The sequence below is a fragment of the Aspergillus terreus genome, genomic scaffold (genome assembly GCF_000149615.1).
Source record: "Aspergillus terreus NIH2624 scaffold_11 genomic scaffold, whole genome shotgun sequence".
Taxonomy (NCBI): domain Eukaryota; kingdom Fungi; phylum Ascomycota; class Eurotiomycetes; order Eurotiales; family Aspergillaceae; genus Aspergillus; species Aspergillus terreus.
The window spans coordinates 449,885-468,617 of record NT_165934.1 but is presented as its reverse complement, the minus strand read 5'-3'; the positions used below and the strand labels follow the sequence as shown (position 1 = coordinate 468,617).

The window sequence follows — 18,733 nt, the reverse complement described above, 5'->3', positions numbered from 1 at the left end:
TATTCATCGGGCTCCAGCTCTGGTTTCAGTGACTGGAGTACGTGATACGTCTTCACACCAGAGTAAGTAGATACATACACCAACCATAGCAGAAGATCCATACTTACACACATTCAGCATGGCTAAGTCTACATTTCAGCAAGCTTCCGGTCCTCATCACTCAGTCGGGGGGTGTTTTTCGTTACTCTAGCACTTTATGGTGCGTGAATAAGGCTTGAGTGCCGCCGAGGAGGTGTACAGAGAACATGTCAATCAAGATTAAGGATGCTGTACACATTTATGTTTTAATTTCCATCATGTATGGATCTCCAAAGCTTTTCTTTTGAAATTTATTGCTCTGAGTTCAGTTTCATGCGAAGACCTTATAGTCTGTGATCTTCATATGGATTTCTCTTCTTCGGGAACAATTCACTCTTCCACACTGTTAAGAAGGCCCAGTTTGTTGGCCAATTTACTGGCCATATCTCTTTGAAACGTTCCCAGCTTGACTTAGAGCCTCTCAACACTAGCACATTGCTGGCTTCAACCTTAGTTTAAGCGGACGTTTCCCGGACTCGGGAACCATCCAATCCTCCAGAAATCCAAAGCCTTCTTCCATATCCCAGCCCACCACTTGGAAGGTTGACATGGCATTGATGTTCAAAATGTTTACGTTCCTCATTGTCTGAAGGATTTCGAGGTCTGTTCTCCATCTCTGGTCTGGGCAGGAGCATTGTGATTATGCGCATTGACAAACAATGGATATATGCAGTACGCTTCTTGCTCCCTTCTTCCCACTAGATATTCTTTCCCAATTCCGATAGCTCCAGATGGCACATGCATCTGTTCACCCGCTAAATCTGTCCTCTCATGGAGGGCTATCTTCCAATACTTGCGAAAGAAACGTTCCCTACTTTCTCATTCAATGTTCTATAAGCGCTGAGGCTATATATAGTAGGTGGGGCATGCGCGGGGGCACCTCCACGTGACCTACAAGGCGCATACCGACAGTTGGATGTATCTTCCACCGTGACATCGACATCCTCCTCAGCCAGACTTCCTTTAATCGATCAACCATCCACATCCATACTGTCGCTGCCATGGCACGCATGGAAGTCCAAGTCGCTCCAGAGTCTCGCGCAGCATTGAAGGAGCACCTCACCTTGCGGTGCGTGGTCCGGGCCAAGTACCATCGTGATAAGTCCCGGCGCTCGGCAGAGGTCATCTCCTGGTCACAGTCGCTAGTTCAGATACTCTGCACTACCTTACTCCGGGAAGTTGAACAAGAAACGGCCGGATTCAGTACACAGTTGAACATCGTTCAGATGGTTGGGTCTCCGAATATCGTGTACATCTGTTTCGATCTCTTCCTCGACGAGTGCGACGAGCGACTTCGCACCGAGATTTCCGAGGATTTCAGCACCCAGCGACCCATCCATTACATTATTCAAAAGCGGAGGCTTTTCTATGTGCGGAGGGAGCCGCGGGCGGACCGGCAGGTGGCTGGACAGTACTCGTGGATGAGCTGCCTCGACAAAGGACCGAGGCCCTTTTTTTCAGATTTAGCAAATCCGCCGATCTATGACAACGGGCGACGGATCGAGGACTTCAAGGCTGTGGCGTCGCCGGAGGGGAGTGATGCGGAAGGGAATGACCCGAAGAAGAACGAGGACAGGAAACAAGAAGACCCAGATGAAAAGGAAGCAGAACCAACAACGACTGGCAACACACCTGCAACTGGACAGCAGAGTCAAGACAATGACATCTCCTTAAAGTGATTCTGGTGCCCGACCCTTTATGTTATGATATACCTGGCGTTCCGGAGAGACTGGAAATATTATCTGAAATTAGATGCTTTTGAGAAAATCCTATCCCAGGGACAAAGCCATACAGGAAGAATCCATACAGCGAATCGAACTTCTTTTATAGTTTACTCAGGCTAATCTAACTTAGTCTAATAGAAATCGATTTGGAGTTTGGATCTGAAAGTGAGTACTGGGCTTTTCAAGGATTTGATATACCGGAATCGAAGACCGTCTCTCGAGCTTAGCTTCCCATAGACGAGGTGGCCAGTATTCTGCTTGGTAAGCACGGAGAACTGAATATATGGCTTTGTTCAATGGCTTTGTTCAATGACGCTGCATTGAATATATATCGGCGGTTTGAATGAAAATGCAATCTTTCATTATACTAGTTCTCGTTGAAACAACCACTTCAAATGCTCACAGCGCAAAGTGCAGCATGCGTTTAGAGAGTGTCTGTCTTGACAACCTAGACGAATAGTAGACTAGCAACACGCAATGGCTGCTGGTCCCGCTCAATTATGCTTATTACGGCTACAACTCAATCTGACGACCCTTTGCCAATGTCCACCGCAGTTCCAATACCATCTCCTGTGCAAGGCTGAGCCTAGGGCGTTCGGCTCAGCAGCGCCAAGGTGATGGGCACTGACGCTAACAAAGGAAGACCCAGGGGGCTTTGCCTACCTCGTATTTGACCCCCCATTGGAAAGGATCGACTTGACCAAATTCTTCGGCCAGGCCCCGCTTGATTCGTCCATTACTAGTCATGGCATAGCCCACAAGGCAGAGGCTCAGAGAGCCTCGTATTAACGGGCGCACTAGCTCCGTGACAGCTCATCCTGTGCATATCAGTGGGTTTGAACTTGCTTTTTCGTCGCCGTAAATGGTCGACTGCCAGGGACTGTGTCGTTAGGAGCAAAGGCTGTCTGAGGACGATGTGTGACTGGCTGTTCCTGAAATAGATGCCATGTGCTGGGGATTCTTTGTGGCTGTGATAGGGGAAATGAGCCAGAGTCGTGTTGTATAAGATTACGAGGAGCCGCCTAAGGTTGAGAAGTCTCCCTAATACTTTTCATCGGCTCTTGGACTCCCACATAGGAAACATATTCAGTGTTTTGTCCGATCAGTGTAATTTCCAAGACCCTCTCCAACGACCGGAGCACATTCAACAGAGGAACCCATCTCATCATGGCCGAAAAGATCAGCGACAGTAAGATTCTCTCCACCTTCTGCAGTCACGAAGCACACTGACTCGTCTCAGCACCAGTGCCGGTGTACGACCAGCAGCCACAGCCGATTCATTACCAACCCACTCCTATCCAGCCTCAGCAGACGCCCATGTCTCCCCAACCAACATACCCACAGCAGCATCAAGGACCCATCCAACCGGACATCGCCTACCTCCATGATCCCATCCACGGCCAGCAGCAAACAAAGGACCAATCGCACCAGATGACCTTTTACGGGGGCATGCAGCACCCCAGCGGATACAACACAGCGTCGCCCCTACACGCTTTACAACGTGGACCTGCGCCGGTGGACTGCCCTGTTTGCGGATATCGCGAAATGACGCGAGTCGAGGCGGAGGCCGGAAGCACGACCCAGTACGTATCACTTGTGAATCATACCGAGGCGAGAAACTGACGTGGTGTAGTGGATGGGCTGCCGTGCTTTGCTGTTGCTTCTGCCTAGGATGTATCCCGTACCTGATGACATCGCTGAAGGATATGCATCACCACTGCGGAAAATGCGGCGCTCTTCTGGCAACCTGGCACAATAGTGGCAGAGTTGAGGTGCATCAGAACGTGCGGAGCGGTTGATCGGAGGTGCTTCCAGGTGTAATGAGCTAGATGTTTTGTTTGCGCATTTGTTGCATACCTTAGATACCATGTGATACCATTCTATGCGCTCGTCGGTGTTTAGAAATATGACCTCCCTTTAATGCGAAATACTCGACAGAACAAATGATGATATCGCGAGGACACTAATAAAGACGATCGGAGATAGCCGAGGTCTAGCTTATCATGGCCGCTAGTTGACGCCATGTCTCCGGTCCATGGCGAGAGTCCGTCTCCACACTATCGTCGCAACTGCTGCACATTTGCATGTATCAAACCGACATGGAAAATGCCTCCTGATCGAGGACGAGCCTCGCGGGCCTGTGTCACATGTCGAAAGCAAAAGACAAGATGTTATGAGTCTGGAGTATCAGGAAGACCATGTTTACGCTGCGAGCGTCTTCGCCAGCGATGTTCCTTTGTGTCGAGTGCTGGCGAGGAGGTCGTGGCTACGAGTATCAGCACCGAGGCGAGGTAAGAGGCTGCCCAGCATGCTTCCGCCGTACTAAAATTTGGGTAGACTGGCCCAGCTGGAATCGACCGTTGGTGCTTTGCTAGAACGACTGGGAGAAGATTCAACCAGCATCACGACCGGTCAAAGATCAGCTACACGACTAGCAGAGAATAGGATTGGAACAGAGACACCAGTCAGTGCAGGCGCCGTATCAACAAAACCGGAAGCTCAATCGGCACCGCCTGTCATGGTTATTCGCGACTTAGCATCGGATATCGGAATGAAGTCACCAGAGACTAGCTCGCATGTATCAGTCCTCGAAGGATTGATCACACCTGATCTGGCGCTCAGTCTTTTGAAAATGTACGTCCATGTCCACACAGACTGACAACACGCTAAGACCACGAAGCTTCGCCGAGCACTACGGCCGCTGGGTTCTGTTCGACGAAGAGAACGACCCGAAGGACCTACTGCAGAAAGTATCAAGATCGCCGCTACTGCTATGTGCCTGCTGTCTGATTGCGGTAAGACATACCACCGAAGATCTTGCTGTGAACTTAGCTCCGAAGCTCTACCAATGCGCCCGATCTCTTGTTTCCAATGCCCTCCTGGACGCACCCCAGCCGATCGAATTCTTCCAGGCGAGCCTAATTCTCTCAATGTGGTCCACAACAGTCGGACAAGTCCCACTGAGCATTGACAGCTGGCTTCTGAGCGGGTTCGCCCTGCAGCACTGGCAGTCCAGCGGCGTGTTCGATCAGGCTAGGCCACATGGAGGCACGCAGCCCACAAAAACGACCCTAGACTATTGCTGTCTATGGAACCACCTCTGTCTTGTCCACCTGCATTACTGTGTTGGCACCAGCAGACTGTCCATGTTGCAAGAAGCGCAAATCGCTCGATGTCGTTCGATCGTGGAATCGGACCGTGTAACGAACTACGAATTACGGATGGTTGCCGAGGTGTTTCTTTACTGGGCTGTCTACGTAAACACCACCGAAAGAACCATTGACCTTCTCAAATCAGTTGCCGACTTGCAAAGCTGGAGGAAGGAGTGGCAGTTTGTTCTGGGTATGTGACTCTCGCCCCAATGGCAGAATTGATCTGACGCAATGACAGAACAACCACGGGCGCAGTTCCTCCTCATGGGATTCCACTTCGCCCATCTCATACTATACGATCAATCCTTGAAATCCAAATCTGCGCGAGCCCGAGAGTCAGTCCTCTCCGAGATGATCCGGCACTCGACGTCCATTATCCGACTCGCCATGGATACTACAGATGAGCGGACCCGACATCTCTCTGACCATATCTATCATATGATCACCTTCGCCGCTGTCATTATCTGTCGACTACTGAATGGGTATGAAGAGCAGTTGACGCAGACCCATAATATGGAAGAGTTGGACTCTCTTATTCTTGCTCTCGTTGCATGGCTCCAGTCTATCGGGCTCCCGTGCCATGTCGGTCACGTCTTGGGAACTGTGATTTCGAAGGTTCATCAGAAGCTACGACCGAGGAAGCATCGTCCAACGGCAGTCCCAGAGACAGCAGAGAGCTGGCTAGGAGGAGACCTTGCCGGGTATTTCCCGGAATTCCTGGGTGTAGAGACGACAGGCGATGGGAGTTGGGATCTCCTGCCCAGCTGGGAATTCCCTACTACCTAGATCATCTATCCTGATGGAGAATAATTGAGGACCGTTGTATATAAGCAAACAAAATTATAAACATAACCAGCTCATGACCACATCGGAGATATATTCTATCGTCCACCAACCCTCTTCTCCAACCACCTCAATCCCAAAAACGCGATCCCAGAAAAGGCAAACGTCAACTCATGTCCAATATTTGCCCCAGATCCGATCCTCCTAGCAACAGGCCCAACATACCAGGCGACTTTCATGCCCAGTGCAGCGCCCACAAAGCCGGCTGCAAACGCACCAACGGCAGACCAGCCAAAAGGCAGCTTTGCAGGGTCATCCCAGGCGTCGAGGTCATACCCACTCCAACCTCTCCGGAAGAAGACATGTTCCTCGGCAACAAGAGTGATGTGTATGACCGTCCAGTACCCAATCACGCTGAGGAATGTCTGCAGTGTATCCTCAAAATACACCGCAGCGCAGCTGCCAACGATGATGGCTGCAACGAAGCCGAATGTGACGAGGACGATGCGCGGGATGCGCGCGGCCCAGGGACCGAAGTTCTGCGCATGCAGCGCGAAGGAGTAGTTATTGGGGATGTTGTTCTTAAGCAAGCGTTAGTGTTGTCTCCGATCATAGTAGGAATAAAAGTAACGTACTGGAATAGCGCTCAACGCAGCGAGCACCATGAGGAACTTTCCAAACCCGCCTGCGGGCTCGAGAGCCATCTTCAGCAGCCCGCCTACCCCAGAACTCTGGTATGCGGTGCCCCAAGCTGCGCTTGTCACAGTACCGGTGTATAACGCCGTTCCAAGGCTCTGGACTGACACCGATGGGACAAGAATCCCGACGTAGGTAGCGGAGAAGATTCGCCAGCGAGGAGTGTCCACCGGCATGCGGACGTTGTAATCGGCTGCGCAGTTGACCCACGAGACAGAAAAGGAGAAGATTATTGCGATAAAAGATAATACAGCGGCTGCTTTATCCTCGCTCGTTTCGAAGTCCTTGACTTTCGCGGCTGTGAGATGCGATGCCCCAGTTCCTGCTGTGACGCACCAGACGACCAACGGGGGTATCCAGAGAAATACGTCGAGTTGGTGAATCCATGTAATTCCCAGCGCGCAGATAATCCATACCGTCGTACAGATGATAATTACCCCGGCCCAGGCAGGACACTTTCCGTCGGAGAGGGCTTCGAGAACGGACGCGCCGGAGATGGAGTTGATGGCGTTCCAGCCTGTGGTCGCAATCATGGAGAAGATGACCACGAGGAGGTTTCCCCAGTAGCCGAAGGAGTAGCGTCTGTGGGTGTTAGTATCGGTATGAGCTTGCGGAGGGTGGATGGGGACATACGAGAAGGTGGTCATTCGGAGACCTGTCAGGCCAAACGCCGCAGTCCATGCTGGGAGTAAGTCGCTGAGGAGGTTGACGATGAGGATGATGATAAAGCTATCCCAGAACGAAAGACCCATTACGCCTCCTAGTGTGCCAGTGTTGAGGGTAGCCACTGCCATGTTGGCGCTCAGCCTGGAGAGTCAGTCGATTATAAGTTGCGTTGGATATAAACGGCGTACCAGAATGTGCAAGCGTTCCAAAACTTGGTCGTGTTCTCCTGTCGCTGCTCATCTGTCACCCGTTGTATACCGCCCCTTTCGATAGCGAGTGTCTGAGTCCATGTCGTGGGTGCTTCGACGTCGTCAACATGGGATGTCTTCTCGGAGTGATATACTGCGTCCTCCATCATGAGCGGCAAGCACAAACAGAACAACGATGGCCACACATACCACTTGGATATCCCCTATTCATATACTTGCATGCTATTTGACCTCCGCGGCATACCGATAAGTCTATCAGAGCGCCATCTGACGCCATATCAGTTGCGTGCTTTATCAGCGATCAGCGTATCTTACCGCGGATCAACCGCGGCATGCCGGTCGTAGGCCGGCTCACACAGATATTTATATCGAGCCATAATAAAGCACTTTCATGAAACTCATTTCTTTGTACCTATTCGAAAACAAGATGGAACAACACACCCTCCGCAGACGCGGCCTCGGTCTCCGCGGCGTCGACGCCAAAAAAGTAGCCCCCGGCTACGTCTTATACACACCACTCACCTCCAACACCGCGCACCTCGTATCCACCACAGGCGAGGAGGTACACAAATGGGATCTTCCTTACCGCGCAGGCCGGCACGCCCGCATCCTCCCCGACGGCAACCTCGCCTACAACGGCGTGCACCCAGACGGCCCCCGCCTGTTCCCCATGTGGGCCAAGTACCGCGGCGGCATCATGATGCAAGTCTCGCCGGAGGGTCAAGTGCTGCGCGAATACCATGATCCGCGCGCGCACCATGACCAGAACCACCTTGACGACGGCACGCTCCTCTACACAACGTTGGAGCCATTGACGGCTGAAGAAGCCGCAGGCGTCCGGGGCGGGATTCCGCACAGCGAAGCGCCGGGCGGGACGGTGTACGCCGACTGCATCAAGCTGGTTGATCCGTGGCGTACATCCAACAAGTCATCATCGGCTGACTTTGAGAGCAGAAGCGAGGCTGGCACGACTGGCGGCGGCGCAAAGCTTCTCTGGTCGTGGCGGGCAGTCGACCACCTTGACCCCGAGCGGTTCCCTCTGCTTGCGCACTACCCGCGCGAACACTGGCCGCTGATCAACAGCGTCTCATTCGCGTCTGATGGCAACATCATTGCGTCCCTGCGCAGCACGTCCGGCGTGATCGTGATCAGTCGCCAGACGGGAGAGGTGTTGTGGCACCTTGCGCCGCCGGTGGTCAGCCAGCAGCATTGTGCGCATGAACTGCCGTCCGGGGAGATACTTGTCTTCGACAATGGGGTGTTCCGGCCTGGGGTGTCGGTGCCGTTCTCGCGAGCGATTATTGTATCTCGTGAGACGAAGGCGGTGCGCTGGGAATATAAGGACCCGAGTACCGGGGGCTTGGGGTTTTTTACGCCGTTCATGGGGTCTGCGCAGAAGTTGAAGAACGGGAATGTTCTGCTCTGTGAGGCGGCTACTGGGCGGATCTTGGAGGTGACAGAGACGGGGGAGACGGTCTGGGAATTTGTCGTGCCGCAGTTGAGTGATTACAAGGGCGTGATGAGCGCGGATGAGCTGGAGAAGATGGAGCGGATGGGATTTGCGTATGAGAGCAATGCTATTTTCAGGGCTTATAAGTATCTGCCTGAAGAGGTGCCGTGGTTGAAATAAGGGGTATGGGGAGTTGTTGCATTTGTCTCTATCATAGCACAAGGAATGGTTTGTACCAGGTGAATATCTTCCTAAACATTCTGTTATGCAACAATACTCATGTCTTCCATGTTCATCATGTGTGGATTTTTTAATCTATATGCGGTTTGTCCCTGACTTCTGGTTATCTTGAAGCCCCCTTGTCATGGGGGACGTGCTCGGTGTAATTGCTATATAAATCATCTCAATTTATACACGAAAAAGGAAGGGATAGATCAAACGGCCGTCACATCGCGAGCTTCTTTCCAAGATGTGTGATCACAGCATTCTCGTGCATAGAAACGCATAGGTCAGACCTGCATCCAGCTAGCTGACACTCGCCCAAGAATGTCCCATCCGATCTCCATACAGATGTCCAATCTCAGGTGCCTCTTTGCTGCTGGCCTTCGAAGAGTTCACCAGCCGCTTGCCCCTGGTAATGAAGCCCATGTAGGAAAGCAGCCTCACAGACTTCGACAGCGGAACACCCTGCTCCCTGCACTCACAACATTAGCGATATTCACGATGGTGGAGGTCTGATACTGCGACATACCGTTCGGCATCATGCCTTCTCCGCGCCCACAGCGAGACCTTTCCCACCATGTGCATAATACTCGCATAAACTGCAATTGCCTCGGGCTTGGTGGAGTGGCTGACGGCAATGAGGGCGCCCCCAAGTATAGATTCCGAGTACACGAAGCGCGAGTTGACGTTCTTCTGGAACGAGGGGGTCGGACCCATCGTTCCCATAAGGAAGATCAGAACTCGAGTATAAACGAATGAGTGGATGGGCATGAGGGCGTCGTGGTAGTCCGCTGGACTTTGCGTATAGTATGCGTAGAGCATCTGCGCAGGCCGCATCACTGAGCCGGCCTGGTAGGCAGGCCCTATGATCGTTAATACATGTCATATGTATCGGGGTGGGTTGCCAGTCCATACTTGTCAGAGGCGGGTAGCCATTCCCCAGGTTCTTGACTAGCATCAGGGCGGTCCATGAGTGTACGAAGCATGCGACGACGGCCATGAGCGAACAGCGGAAGCCGAGGTAGTAGAGTACAATCTCGATAGTGCCTGCTATTGAATGCCATGGAAGGGCTAGACATGGTTAGCTCAAGATTCTGTTCATGATGATTCTGCGACCCTACCGGGATGGTATGTTCTGTAGGATGTTCCCCTGTTGGTCATGTGGTAGAGGAAGAGTACGATATAGAGCGGGAGGATGATCGTGTCGGAGTCATTTGTATGGATTCGCTGATATATCATCTTGCCGATTTTTAGAGAAATTGGTCCTCAAAAAAGTGGTTTAACAGTCAGAAAGTGGTTTTGAGAGTGCGATTATGTGGAATTGAATATTGTTGAGATGTTTGGGCCCTTCTGGCCGTGCATGGTCCTTTATATATACTTCGTCTTGACCTTCTGTATACCTCGCCACCCCTCCAGCCTCCCGATTACTTGCTTCGAGGAAAGTCAAAAGGCGTAGGATATCCAATCTGGGATATCCTCCACCTCTTGAGAAAGTGATGTGATGTAGTGGCGATCTTGGCCGTCTGTGCGATCTGAATCAAAAACCAGTGGTACGTTGGCGGTGACCAGTAAATGATGCTATATAGATATGCATCCCGGGCACGGGAAACAATTTGCCTGCAGATTTGCATTTGTGGCGTCTTCATAAGGGCAATTCATAGACAGAACCAAAAAAGCCTGTCAGGATCTGGCCGGGAACTCTCCCGCTGCTTCTGTGCATCAGGGAAAGATCGTGGCCACCACAGCCAGCAACCGAGATTAGGTTTCCATTACATCGTCACTTAACAAAGCCTGGGAGTTGTGACGAAACGAGGCTTTGCCTCATGGGCATACCGCAAGATGAGACAATCGGCGCGACCCGACAACCCGGAATCCATACCCTAAGCTTCCAGGGCGAATGACCCTTGCGGTAAATGCTGGGTGCTAAACACTATATGCACTTTTCCCGAGAAGGCATTCTGCATATCCAGCATTTATGTTACGGGGTGTATTAACGAGATAACCTGACAGGATGCATCCTAGGTCGGGTGCTATGACCTTGTCTAAGCTGTGGGTTTGTCCAGCAACAACAGAAGCAATGCAGTTTTCGTCTCATGTAAATAATGCTATGTAGCGTATATGCCGATATCTGTCCAGGTTACACGTTCTAGTGGGTCGCCACTACTGTCATGACACAATAGTAGAAGCAAGTCATCGACTGTCTTCTCCGCGGACATCATGGCGAACATCTCGTAGCTACTGATGAAGCCTATATCCTGACCGTGACGAAAAGGCGTCAATTGATGTCACTGGGGTAATTAATGACTCAACCGAGCCAAATGACGTGAGAAAATCTGGAACCGATCCGGAAGATATAGTAAATCTGGCTTGGGCCAAGGACCCAATAACAAGACCTATGATAAAAGCTTGCTGTCTGCCATGTTTACCCAGGGCATGCTGCCACGTTGTAATAATTCTTTATTCGAAAGGACTAACCGTGATTATAGAAATTCGGATTTAACTGGTGGACTGGGAAAGCAAGAGACTGCGTAGAGATTTGAAACGCGTCGATGGGCTGATGGGGATTGGATAGTAGCTATTAGACTGATTCAGGAAGCGTGGGTTCGCTACGTAGATCAAAGGAGAAGATACAGCAAGTCTGTAGAGCAATCAATCGCTTCAAAGAACAAGTAAAGAATGAATACAAACACCGTGTAGGGCCTGCAGTGGGACAAGGAAGCGTAGAAGCCTTTGAAAGGCCTCGAACAACCCCCTGTCGACTGCTTCAGTCCCCTATAGATGCCGCACTATAAGGCAAGGATCATTATTATACTCTGTTTGCATTGCGAACCACCATGGGGAATCCTTACTGTGCAGAAATCAATTTGCTACAGACTTGTCTAGTATGTTGACAGCGAGGTGGCAAGCACGGGTTTGATCGTCGGTCAAGGCTGCTAAAGTTCAACAGTAAAAAGGAGCCCGGAAGAGCTGGAGCTTGGAAATACGACGCGATTATAGAAAAAGACACAATACTTAGGGAGGGATTCTTCCAGATGAGGATCGTGGCGTAGTGAGGTATATTGGCCGGGGAGCGACATGTCATCCCACTACCCCTCCTTGTGGCTTGTGAGATTTACTCCCAGCTATGCGGCCTGGAAACCTCATCTAATAGCTATAGCTGGAGAGCGTGGATTGTTCCACATACCGTACGCTAAGAAGAGTCATTGGCATTTCTCTCTGTGGGGTATGAGGCTTATTTGCACTTCTGATATCAAAGACTGACTTGCGAATAGACAAAACCCAACCGTATTAATAACCACTGTACCACCGACACCAAGCTGCAAAGGCAAGTAGAAATCCAATGGCCGGAGATGCTGTTAACAGACATAGATGTGCGACAACGTGCGAGGACGCTTTGGTGTTTGTGGTCATGAGGCGACCGTGTATATCGCTAGGTGTGGACCGGCTATACGAAATCGAGTGACCTGTCCTCCTCATCAGCGAGTAGATGTTTGGGACTGGCAAGAGGATAAAGATGATGAGGAATGCCCGGCATGCAGAGGGATAACACCACCAGAATCTCCTTGACTGGGAGATGGACAGTCCTCTGCCAATCTCTCTCTCATTTCATCTACCATCTTTTGTTCCATTTTCCCGCCCCATGTGTATGATTTAGCTCGGGACTTTGCTTTCTCAGCCCAGACATCGCGTGGGATGAATATTCTAACGAACGGAATTAGCGTTACTCCTTTCTAGGTAGTGTGTGATGCGTACAATTCGCCGCTTTGGCAACTTGCCAGGTATACCGCATGTGGAATCTGCGAAACAGCCTCCACAGTAATCTGGTCTTTGACGTTCAAATCGAATATGAACCATCGTTTCAGTGGTTGGTCGGAGTCGAAATCAGCGGGAATATGAACATGGTCGTAAGAAGAAGGCCGGAGCTCCGCATGGAACTCCCTTCCAAACACTTGCTTGCAGAGTGCCTGTCCAAGAGTATTATGGCGCCGTTGGGGGTCACCAGGTATATCTGTAACGCATGTGTATACTATGACTCGCGTTGGCTCATCGTCCATGATGATTGACGTGAGCGGCTTGTATGTGGTCGTGCCCTGATCGCCGGCTGTCGATGTTCACCAGGCACACAAAGCAAGCGAGACAGTATCACGTGATTTGTGTGACCTTTTGACAGACATTGTTAGGATTTCTATGCCTTCAAGATAGAAATTCATTCTTCTTGGTCAGATTGAGAAGCTGGAGTCGTCTATGGCAAACTGGCGCAATTAGTGTCTCAGTCTGAAGCGCTGATCCGCCCACAGAGCGGAACAGCAAGCCGCAAAAGGGAGTCACCAACTACATCGTGGTAAGTACTAGGTAGCTTATTGTCTCTCAATGGTTCAAAAATAACTATATTGACTGCCTGGCCATGAAAACCGTGTAAGTGACTCTTGCGACACCCCAGCTGAGTCATGGAGAACTGAGAACTGAGCTGGCAGAGTGACTCGTGCACCGCCCCCTTCGGTGACTCACAATCATTGCAACCTTCTCCATGAATCACTCACAGTAAAGCTATTACTGGCAACTGGAACAATGACCCCACGAAATATGGAGCCGCTGGAGATCTAGTTTCAGCCTTGCGGAGCATTTGCAAAAGTAAACACCAGGGAGGAAGATCTATATAGAAGGGGATGTGAAGGGGAACACCGCAGACTAATTCATCACAGTCGTGCATAGGCCGCGATTCCTTGAGCGTTTCAATTGTACCACTCCTTTTTATCATTCATTTCTGTTGGATTTACATAATTAATCTGTTTTAACTCACCATGGCGGCCGTGGAAGACACACAAGTGCCATCTCTGACCTCTTATGAAACCGCCCTCTGTGTGCTCCCCCCGTCACATCTGGTCGGCGATATCGACCGTCTACGAGCACTGTACGACAAGGCCCATGGACGATGGCCGCCACATATCAATCTGATCTATCCATTTGTGGCGCCAGAGAGTCTCACGCAGGCAGCAACAATTGTCCAGTCTACCTTGGCCCGCCGATCGCACGATGCCATCCGACTATGTTTGGATCGGTCGGACTTCTTCGCCCACCGACGCAGCAGCACAATTTATTTGACTGATCACGGCAGTGCAGGATCCGAAGCTCTGATCCATTTGCGACGGGAGATCCTGGATGATTTTGGCCATCCGTCGCATGAACCCGGTCCTCTACACCTCACGATCGGCCAGAGTGAGGCAGACGAGCCTGCACAGCGGCAGTTTCTCGTGGAAAAAGCGGGTCTGCTGCCAGAGATTGATTGGGACGTTGCAGAGTTGGTCATCTTGATCCGGGACCGCTCGCAGGGGCTGCCGACCGCAGCTTGTCGCATGGAGGTTTGGGGGAAGATCCCATTGTCTCCAGAGCACGCTGTCATACCAGGACCAGGCTATGCTTGGGAGGATAATATTGACCGGACGTATCACGGGGATGCGCCGACAGTACCATCCCCACCGTCGAGATCTCATCCAGAGCCAGGAGTAACCTTCCAGTATCAAGAGGCGCAGACTGACGGCGAACAAGGGAAATGGATCGCAGTCCCGGAATCATCGCCGTCCACTGGGAAATGCACGCATGTGGGATCGCTCAGGGTAGCCTCGTACAATGTCCTTATCGACTCCCACTATCCTCCGCCCACAGAGCGCTACCCCATCCTGCTGCAGAACCTGCGCGCGGAGGCTGCGACAGCCGATATTCTTGTGCTGCAGGAGGTTTCCGACGACTTTCTGTCCTTTCTACTCAGAGATCCGGAAATCCGTCTGCGGTACCCGTTTACGACACATGGCCCGCCAGATCAGGCCGATATCAGCCCGTTGACGAGTCTGCGGAACATTGTCGTGCTCAGCCAATGGTCCTTTCACTGGGAGTGGCTTCCCTTCGAAACCCGTCATAAGGGTGCCGTGGTCCTTAAGCTGGACAATGTAGGCACATTTCACGAATCCAAATTCGTGCCTCTCATCGTGACTGGCGTGCACCTCACCTGTGGCCTCATCGACAGCTCTATTCAGACTAAGCGGTCTCAGCTGCAGCTGATAATCAATCATCTTTCCAGCAAATACGCTCATAACCACTGGATAGTAGCAGGGGACTTCAACATCACAACATCGTCCTATACGCTCGATTTGGCCGTGAAGCGGAAGTCTATCTCGCCACAAGCTGCGTCTACATTGTCCTCTCTGGGCGGCATGCTAGCCGAGGCGGGGTCTTTTGGATTGCTATTTTGCCAGTCGAGCTGAAGGATCTGGTAGTGATCCACCAGGTAATCCCTGGGACGGGCTGGACTTTGGTGCGCTGTATGAAGGCGAAGAGGGGGCTACTTTTGACCCGACGGAGAATTATCTCGCTGCCCGTATTCCCGGACAAAGCTTCCATAAGCGGCCGCAGAGATACGATCGAATTCTAGTTCGAGGGGAAGCTTTTGAAGTGCTTGGCCTGAACCGCTTTGGTGTTCCCGATATCGCGTCCGACGGGGTCGATGCCCAGCTGGGGAGTGACCACTGGGGCATCCGAGCGGTGCTGAAAGTACACGAAGCTGTGTCGGATGCTGTGGAGGAGAAACCATCCATCGACATCTCCAGGGCACGAGCTTCTCTAGGTGGTGTTGAACAATTGATGCAGTCTCTGTGGGACCACAACGCGTTCCCATCACCAGAGGAAATCAGACAGCGTCAGGAGGTTGTCGATCTAATCAGGCAAGTCGTGAACCAGCGGGATCCTAATCTGCCCACAGACACACGGTTGAGGTTCTCGTTTGCTGTGGTCCCTGTTGGGTCCTACGGACTCGGGGTTTGGAACAGCTCGTCCGATATTGACTTGCTGGTCATCGGTCAGCTCAGCGCCCGGACATTCTTCGCCCTCATGGTTGCCAAGCTCCGCAAAGCTATCCATGGTGAGATCAAGATCCTGCGCAAGGTCAAGGCCGCGTCCGGCGTCATGTTGGAACTGGAAGCTCGTGGTGTGCGAGTCGATCTGCAGTATTGTGCGGCCTCGCGCGTCGTTGAAAGGTATGCCTCTTCTATCAAACTTGACCTTCATTGTTTATAACTCACTCCCCTATAGTTGGCCGCAGGCCCTCGACCTCCCAGACGACGACTCGGCCTTTTACCTCCCAATGCGTTCCCTGCTCAAACTCAACCCCCTACGGGACATGCACTACCTGCAGCGCACAATTCCTGACCTGGCCACCTTCCGCTCGGCCTACCGGTTCATCAAAACATGGGCCCAGCGCCGGGGAGTCTACTCCGCGAAGCTGGGCTACCTGGGTGGCATCCACATTACCCTCCTTCTCTCTAGTGTGTGCAAGCTTTCGTTCCAGAAGGCCGGCCCGCTCTCAGCGGCAGACATGATATGCACCTTTTTCCGGCACTACGCGCAGTTCCAGTGGGATCGCACTATTGTCTACGACCCCGGCTTCTACAAGACTGCGCCGCGCTACTTCCGCACCTCCAGAGAACCCATCGTGATCCTCACCCAGAACACGCCCAAAGTTAACGTCGCGAGGGCTGCTTCCCTCCCATCAGCACGCACACTCGAGCAGGAATTCAAGCGTATGGATCGGCAGCTGGCTTCGCCGGAAATCACCTGGGCTGGCCTCCTCGGCGCCGCGGGGAGCTCGAGCGGCGTTGAGGACTTCCTCACTTCGTACCCGAGCTATGCTAAGGTGAATGTGCAGTACTGGGGCGCGGGAGCGGCGAAGGGTAGGCTGTTAGTCGGCTGGTTGGAGTGGCGATGTGTCTCGCTTCTCGTGGGTATGTTTGGCATTCCACCTGGCAAGAGATTGACACTAATGCATGGGACTCTTTTAGATATCCAGCGACGGTTCCCCGACTTGCATGCCCGCATCTGGCCCGCGCGATTCACGGACATGGAGGAGGCGAGCGAGAGCGAGGGCGAATATCAAGGCTGCTTCCTGATCGGCCTTACTCGGGGCGATGCGTCCAAGTCCACAACACCCATGAGCGCAGTCGACCGCCAGTCCGCAGAAACCGCCCTCCGTGCGGTTCTGGACGCATTCGCTGAATCAATCCGCGGAGACGAGAACTACTTCGATCCGTCCTCCAACTGGGTCGACGTGACCTTGGTCTCGCCATCCGGGGTCCGGGGTCTCCACGTTGACAGCTCGTCCTGGGGGAATGCCGCGCACAGCGAGGACTTTTCCGATGACTCGGACGACGATATTGATCTTGAGGAGGATGAGGATGAAGATGAAGCAGAAGGCCAGAAACTCCCCAGTCGCCCTAGAATGCGGGCTGGTGGGAATGTTCCTACTGGCTCGCGGTTGCGTCCGGCAAGCGATATCCTCAGTCGGTTACGATGGGACGCAAACATCGACATCGACAATTACATTATTGGCTACGACGACCGCTTCCTTGGGGCCAAGGAGATGCCTGTTGGGCAGTGGAAGTCCGAGTTGACGGACGAGGCTTTTATCCCGATGCATCGGATTCTGTATTTCCGGCGGAAGAGCGACGGGGTCAGGGTTTGGGATCGGGAGACGAAGACGGATCTGTTGTTTAACAGTGGCGTTACTACTCAGGGCGAGCGATCATGAGTATGTAGCATGCATGGCTAGAACCAAGTACATATATGCTCTGAATGGAATGACATGTGGTATCTGACGCTGAAGCAACCCCAAAATATAATTGCTTCCCTATGTATCCTATATGCAACCCGCAAACTCCTGTCTGCACCCATTAATTCAACGGCCGCTTGACATCCGAACTGCCGTCCATCTCGCTCAATTGATTATAGTTCCCGGGAAGCTCCACGACCCGCGCCGCAGACGGCGGCTGATACACGCTGGCCGGCGGCGAGTACGGCGGCGCAGCCGAATACATCGACTGGGTCCCCGACACCTCCGACATGGGGGACTTGTGTTCGAACGGGAACGCCGCGGGCTGGGTATGCGGCGTATACGGCGTGGGATAGCTCCGATTCGTATCGGTGCGAGACATCACCGCCCCTACTCCTGCTGCTGGCGGCGGCGGCGGAGGCGCAGGCGACAACGGGACCTCTGGCGCTGCATGCGCATGTTTCGGCTTGCGCTTCCCCAAAAAGAAGCACAACGCAGCGAGGACAGCTAACCCCGCCACATCACCGATCACAATGCCCGCAATGGCGCCCCCAGACAGCGATGACCCCGAATCACCCTCACCCTCAGCTTCGGCCGTCTGCGTCGCGCTCGTCGCAGCCGGATGCGTAACGGTAAGCGTCGTCGCCGCAGCGGTCGGACTGGGCGTCGCCGACGTGCTGAGAAACCCGTATACGCGTCTTGATTCCACAGGCATGGGGTAGACGTCAAAGGCGGAGAGGTTTCGCGACGCGGCCTTTTCCCACACGCGGCCGTCGCAGGAGTAGCCGATGCGGGTGTCGCAGGTCGGCTCGGCCCAGAAGTCCATGCACCAGGCGCCCTCGGGGTCCCACGAGAAATCCTCGCCTTTTTCGTGGTAGATACGTGTGCAGGTGAGGGCGGTGTCTTGGTGTTCGATTGTTGCGCCGGCGGTTTCGTTCCGCCATGTGAGTGTCCAGGCGGTGGTTAGGGGTGTGTATGCGACGGCGTGTAGTGCCATCCAGGTGGATTTTCGGACCATGATGGCGGGTTGAGGAGGGTATAGGGATGGGAGAGGCGAGGAAGATAGTATGGTGTTTTACGAGTGGGGAGGAGCGGATTTTAATGCATATGCTCCATGATGGACGTGCTTTGCGCTAGGGACCAGCTCGTATTGCTAA

The 18,733-nt window shown here is 52.7% G+C and overlaps 8 protein-coding genes across 8 annotated transcripts; 4 read left to right on the top strand and 4 right to left on the bottom strand.

The window, feature by feature from the left end:
• Positions 1 to 1,079: 1,079 nt before the first annotated feature.
• On the top strand, positions 1,080 to 1,757 carry ATEG_07587 (uncharacterized protein; the record flags this gene model as incomplete). The annotated part of the gene is made up of 1 exon (XM_001216208.1): positions 1,080 to 1,757. One exon carries the CDS (start codon positions 1,080 to 1,082, stop codon positions 1,755 to 1,757), a length of 678 nt encoding a protein of 225 aa, XP_001216208.1.
• A 1,212-nt stretch (positions 1,758 to 2,969) lies between these two features.
• On the top strand, positions 2,970 to 5,152 carry ATEG_07586 (uncharacterized protein; the record flags this gene model as incomplete). Its single annotated transcript, XM_001216207.1, has 6 exons — positions 2,970 to 2,991; positions 3,049 to 3,385; positions 3,436 to 3,586; positions 3,789 to 4,093; positions 4,140 to 4,436; positions 4,483 to 5,152. 6 exons carry the CDS (start codon positions 2,970 to 2,972, stop codon positions 5,150 to 5,152), a joined length of 1,782 nt encoding a protein of 593 aa, XP_001216207.1.
• Positions 5,153 to 5,835: 683 nt separating this feature from the next.
• Positions 5,836 to 7,227, bottom strand: ATEG_07585 (uncharacterized protein; the record flags this gene model as incomplete). Its single annotated transcript, XM_001216206.1, has 3 exons — positions 5,836 to 6,318; positions 6,373 to 7,015; positions 7,067 to 7,227. The coding sequence occupies 3 exons, from the start codon at positions 7,225 to 7,227 to the stop codon at positions 5,836 to 5,838; spliced, it is 1,287 nt and encodes a 428-aa protein (XP_001216206.1).
• Positions 7,228 to 7,455: 228 nt separating this feature from the next.
• Positions 7,456 to 8,938, top strand: ATEG_07584 (uncharacterized protein; the record flags this gene model as incomplete). Its single annotated transcript, XM_001216205.1, has 2 exons — positions 7,456 to 7,649; positions 7,759 to 8,938. The coding sequence occupies 2 exons, from the start codon at positions 7,456 to 7,458 to the stop codon at positions 8,936 to 8,938; spliced, it is 1,374 nt and encodes a 457-aa protein (XP_001216205.1).
• Positions 8,939 to 9,466: 528 nt separating this feature from the next.
• Positions 9,467 to 10,059, bottom strand: ATEG_07583 (uncharacterized protein; the record flags this gene model as incomplete). Its single annotated transcript, XM_001216204.1, has 2 exons — positions 9,467 to 9,843; positions 10,014 to 10,059. The coding sequence occupies 2 exons, from the start codon at positions 10,057 to 10,059 to the stop codon at positions 9,467 to 9,469; spliced, it is 423 nt and encodes a 140-aa protein (XP_001216204.1).
• Positions 10,060 to 12,456: 2,397 nt separating this feature from the next.
• On the bottom strand, positions 12,457 to 13,035 carry ATEG_07582 (uncharacterized protein; the record flags this gene model as incomplete). Its single annotated transcript, XM_001216203.1, has 2 exons — positions 12,457 to 12,682; positions 12,734 to 13,035. The coding sequence occupies 2 exons, from the start codon at positions 13,033 to 13,035 to the stop codon at positions 12,457 to 12,459; spliced, it is 528 nt and encodes a 175-aa protein (XP_001216203.1).
• Positions 13,036 to 13,782: 747 nt separating this feature from the next.
• Positions 13,783 to 17,555, top strand: ATEG_07581 (uncharacterized protein; the record flags this gene model as incomplete). Its single annotated transcript, XM_001216202.1, has 5 exons — positions 13,783 to 14,925; positions 15,034 to 15,206; positions 15,253 to 16,008; positions 16,064 to 16,752; positions 16,810 to 17,555. 5 exons carry the CDS (start codon positions 13,783 to 13,785, stop codon positions 17,553 to 17,555), a joined length of 3,507 nt encoding a protein of 1,168 aa, XP_001216202.1.
• A 194-nt stretch (positions 17,556 to 17,749) lies between these two features.
• On the bottom strand, positions 17,750 to 18,594 carry ATEG_07580 (uncharacterized protein; the record flags this gene model as incomplete). The annotated part of the gene is made up of 2 exons (XM_001216201.1): positions 17,750 to 18,023; positions 18,089 to 18,594. 2 exons carry the CDS (start codon positions 18,592 to 18,594, stop codon positions 17,750 to 17,752), a joined length of 780 nt encoding a protein of 259 aa, XP_001216201.1.
• Positions 18,595 to 18,733: the final 139 nt, after the last annotated feature.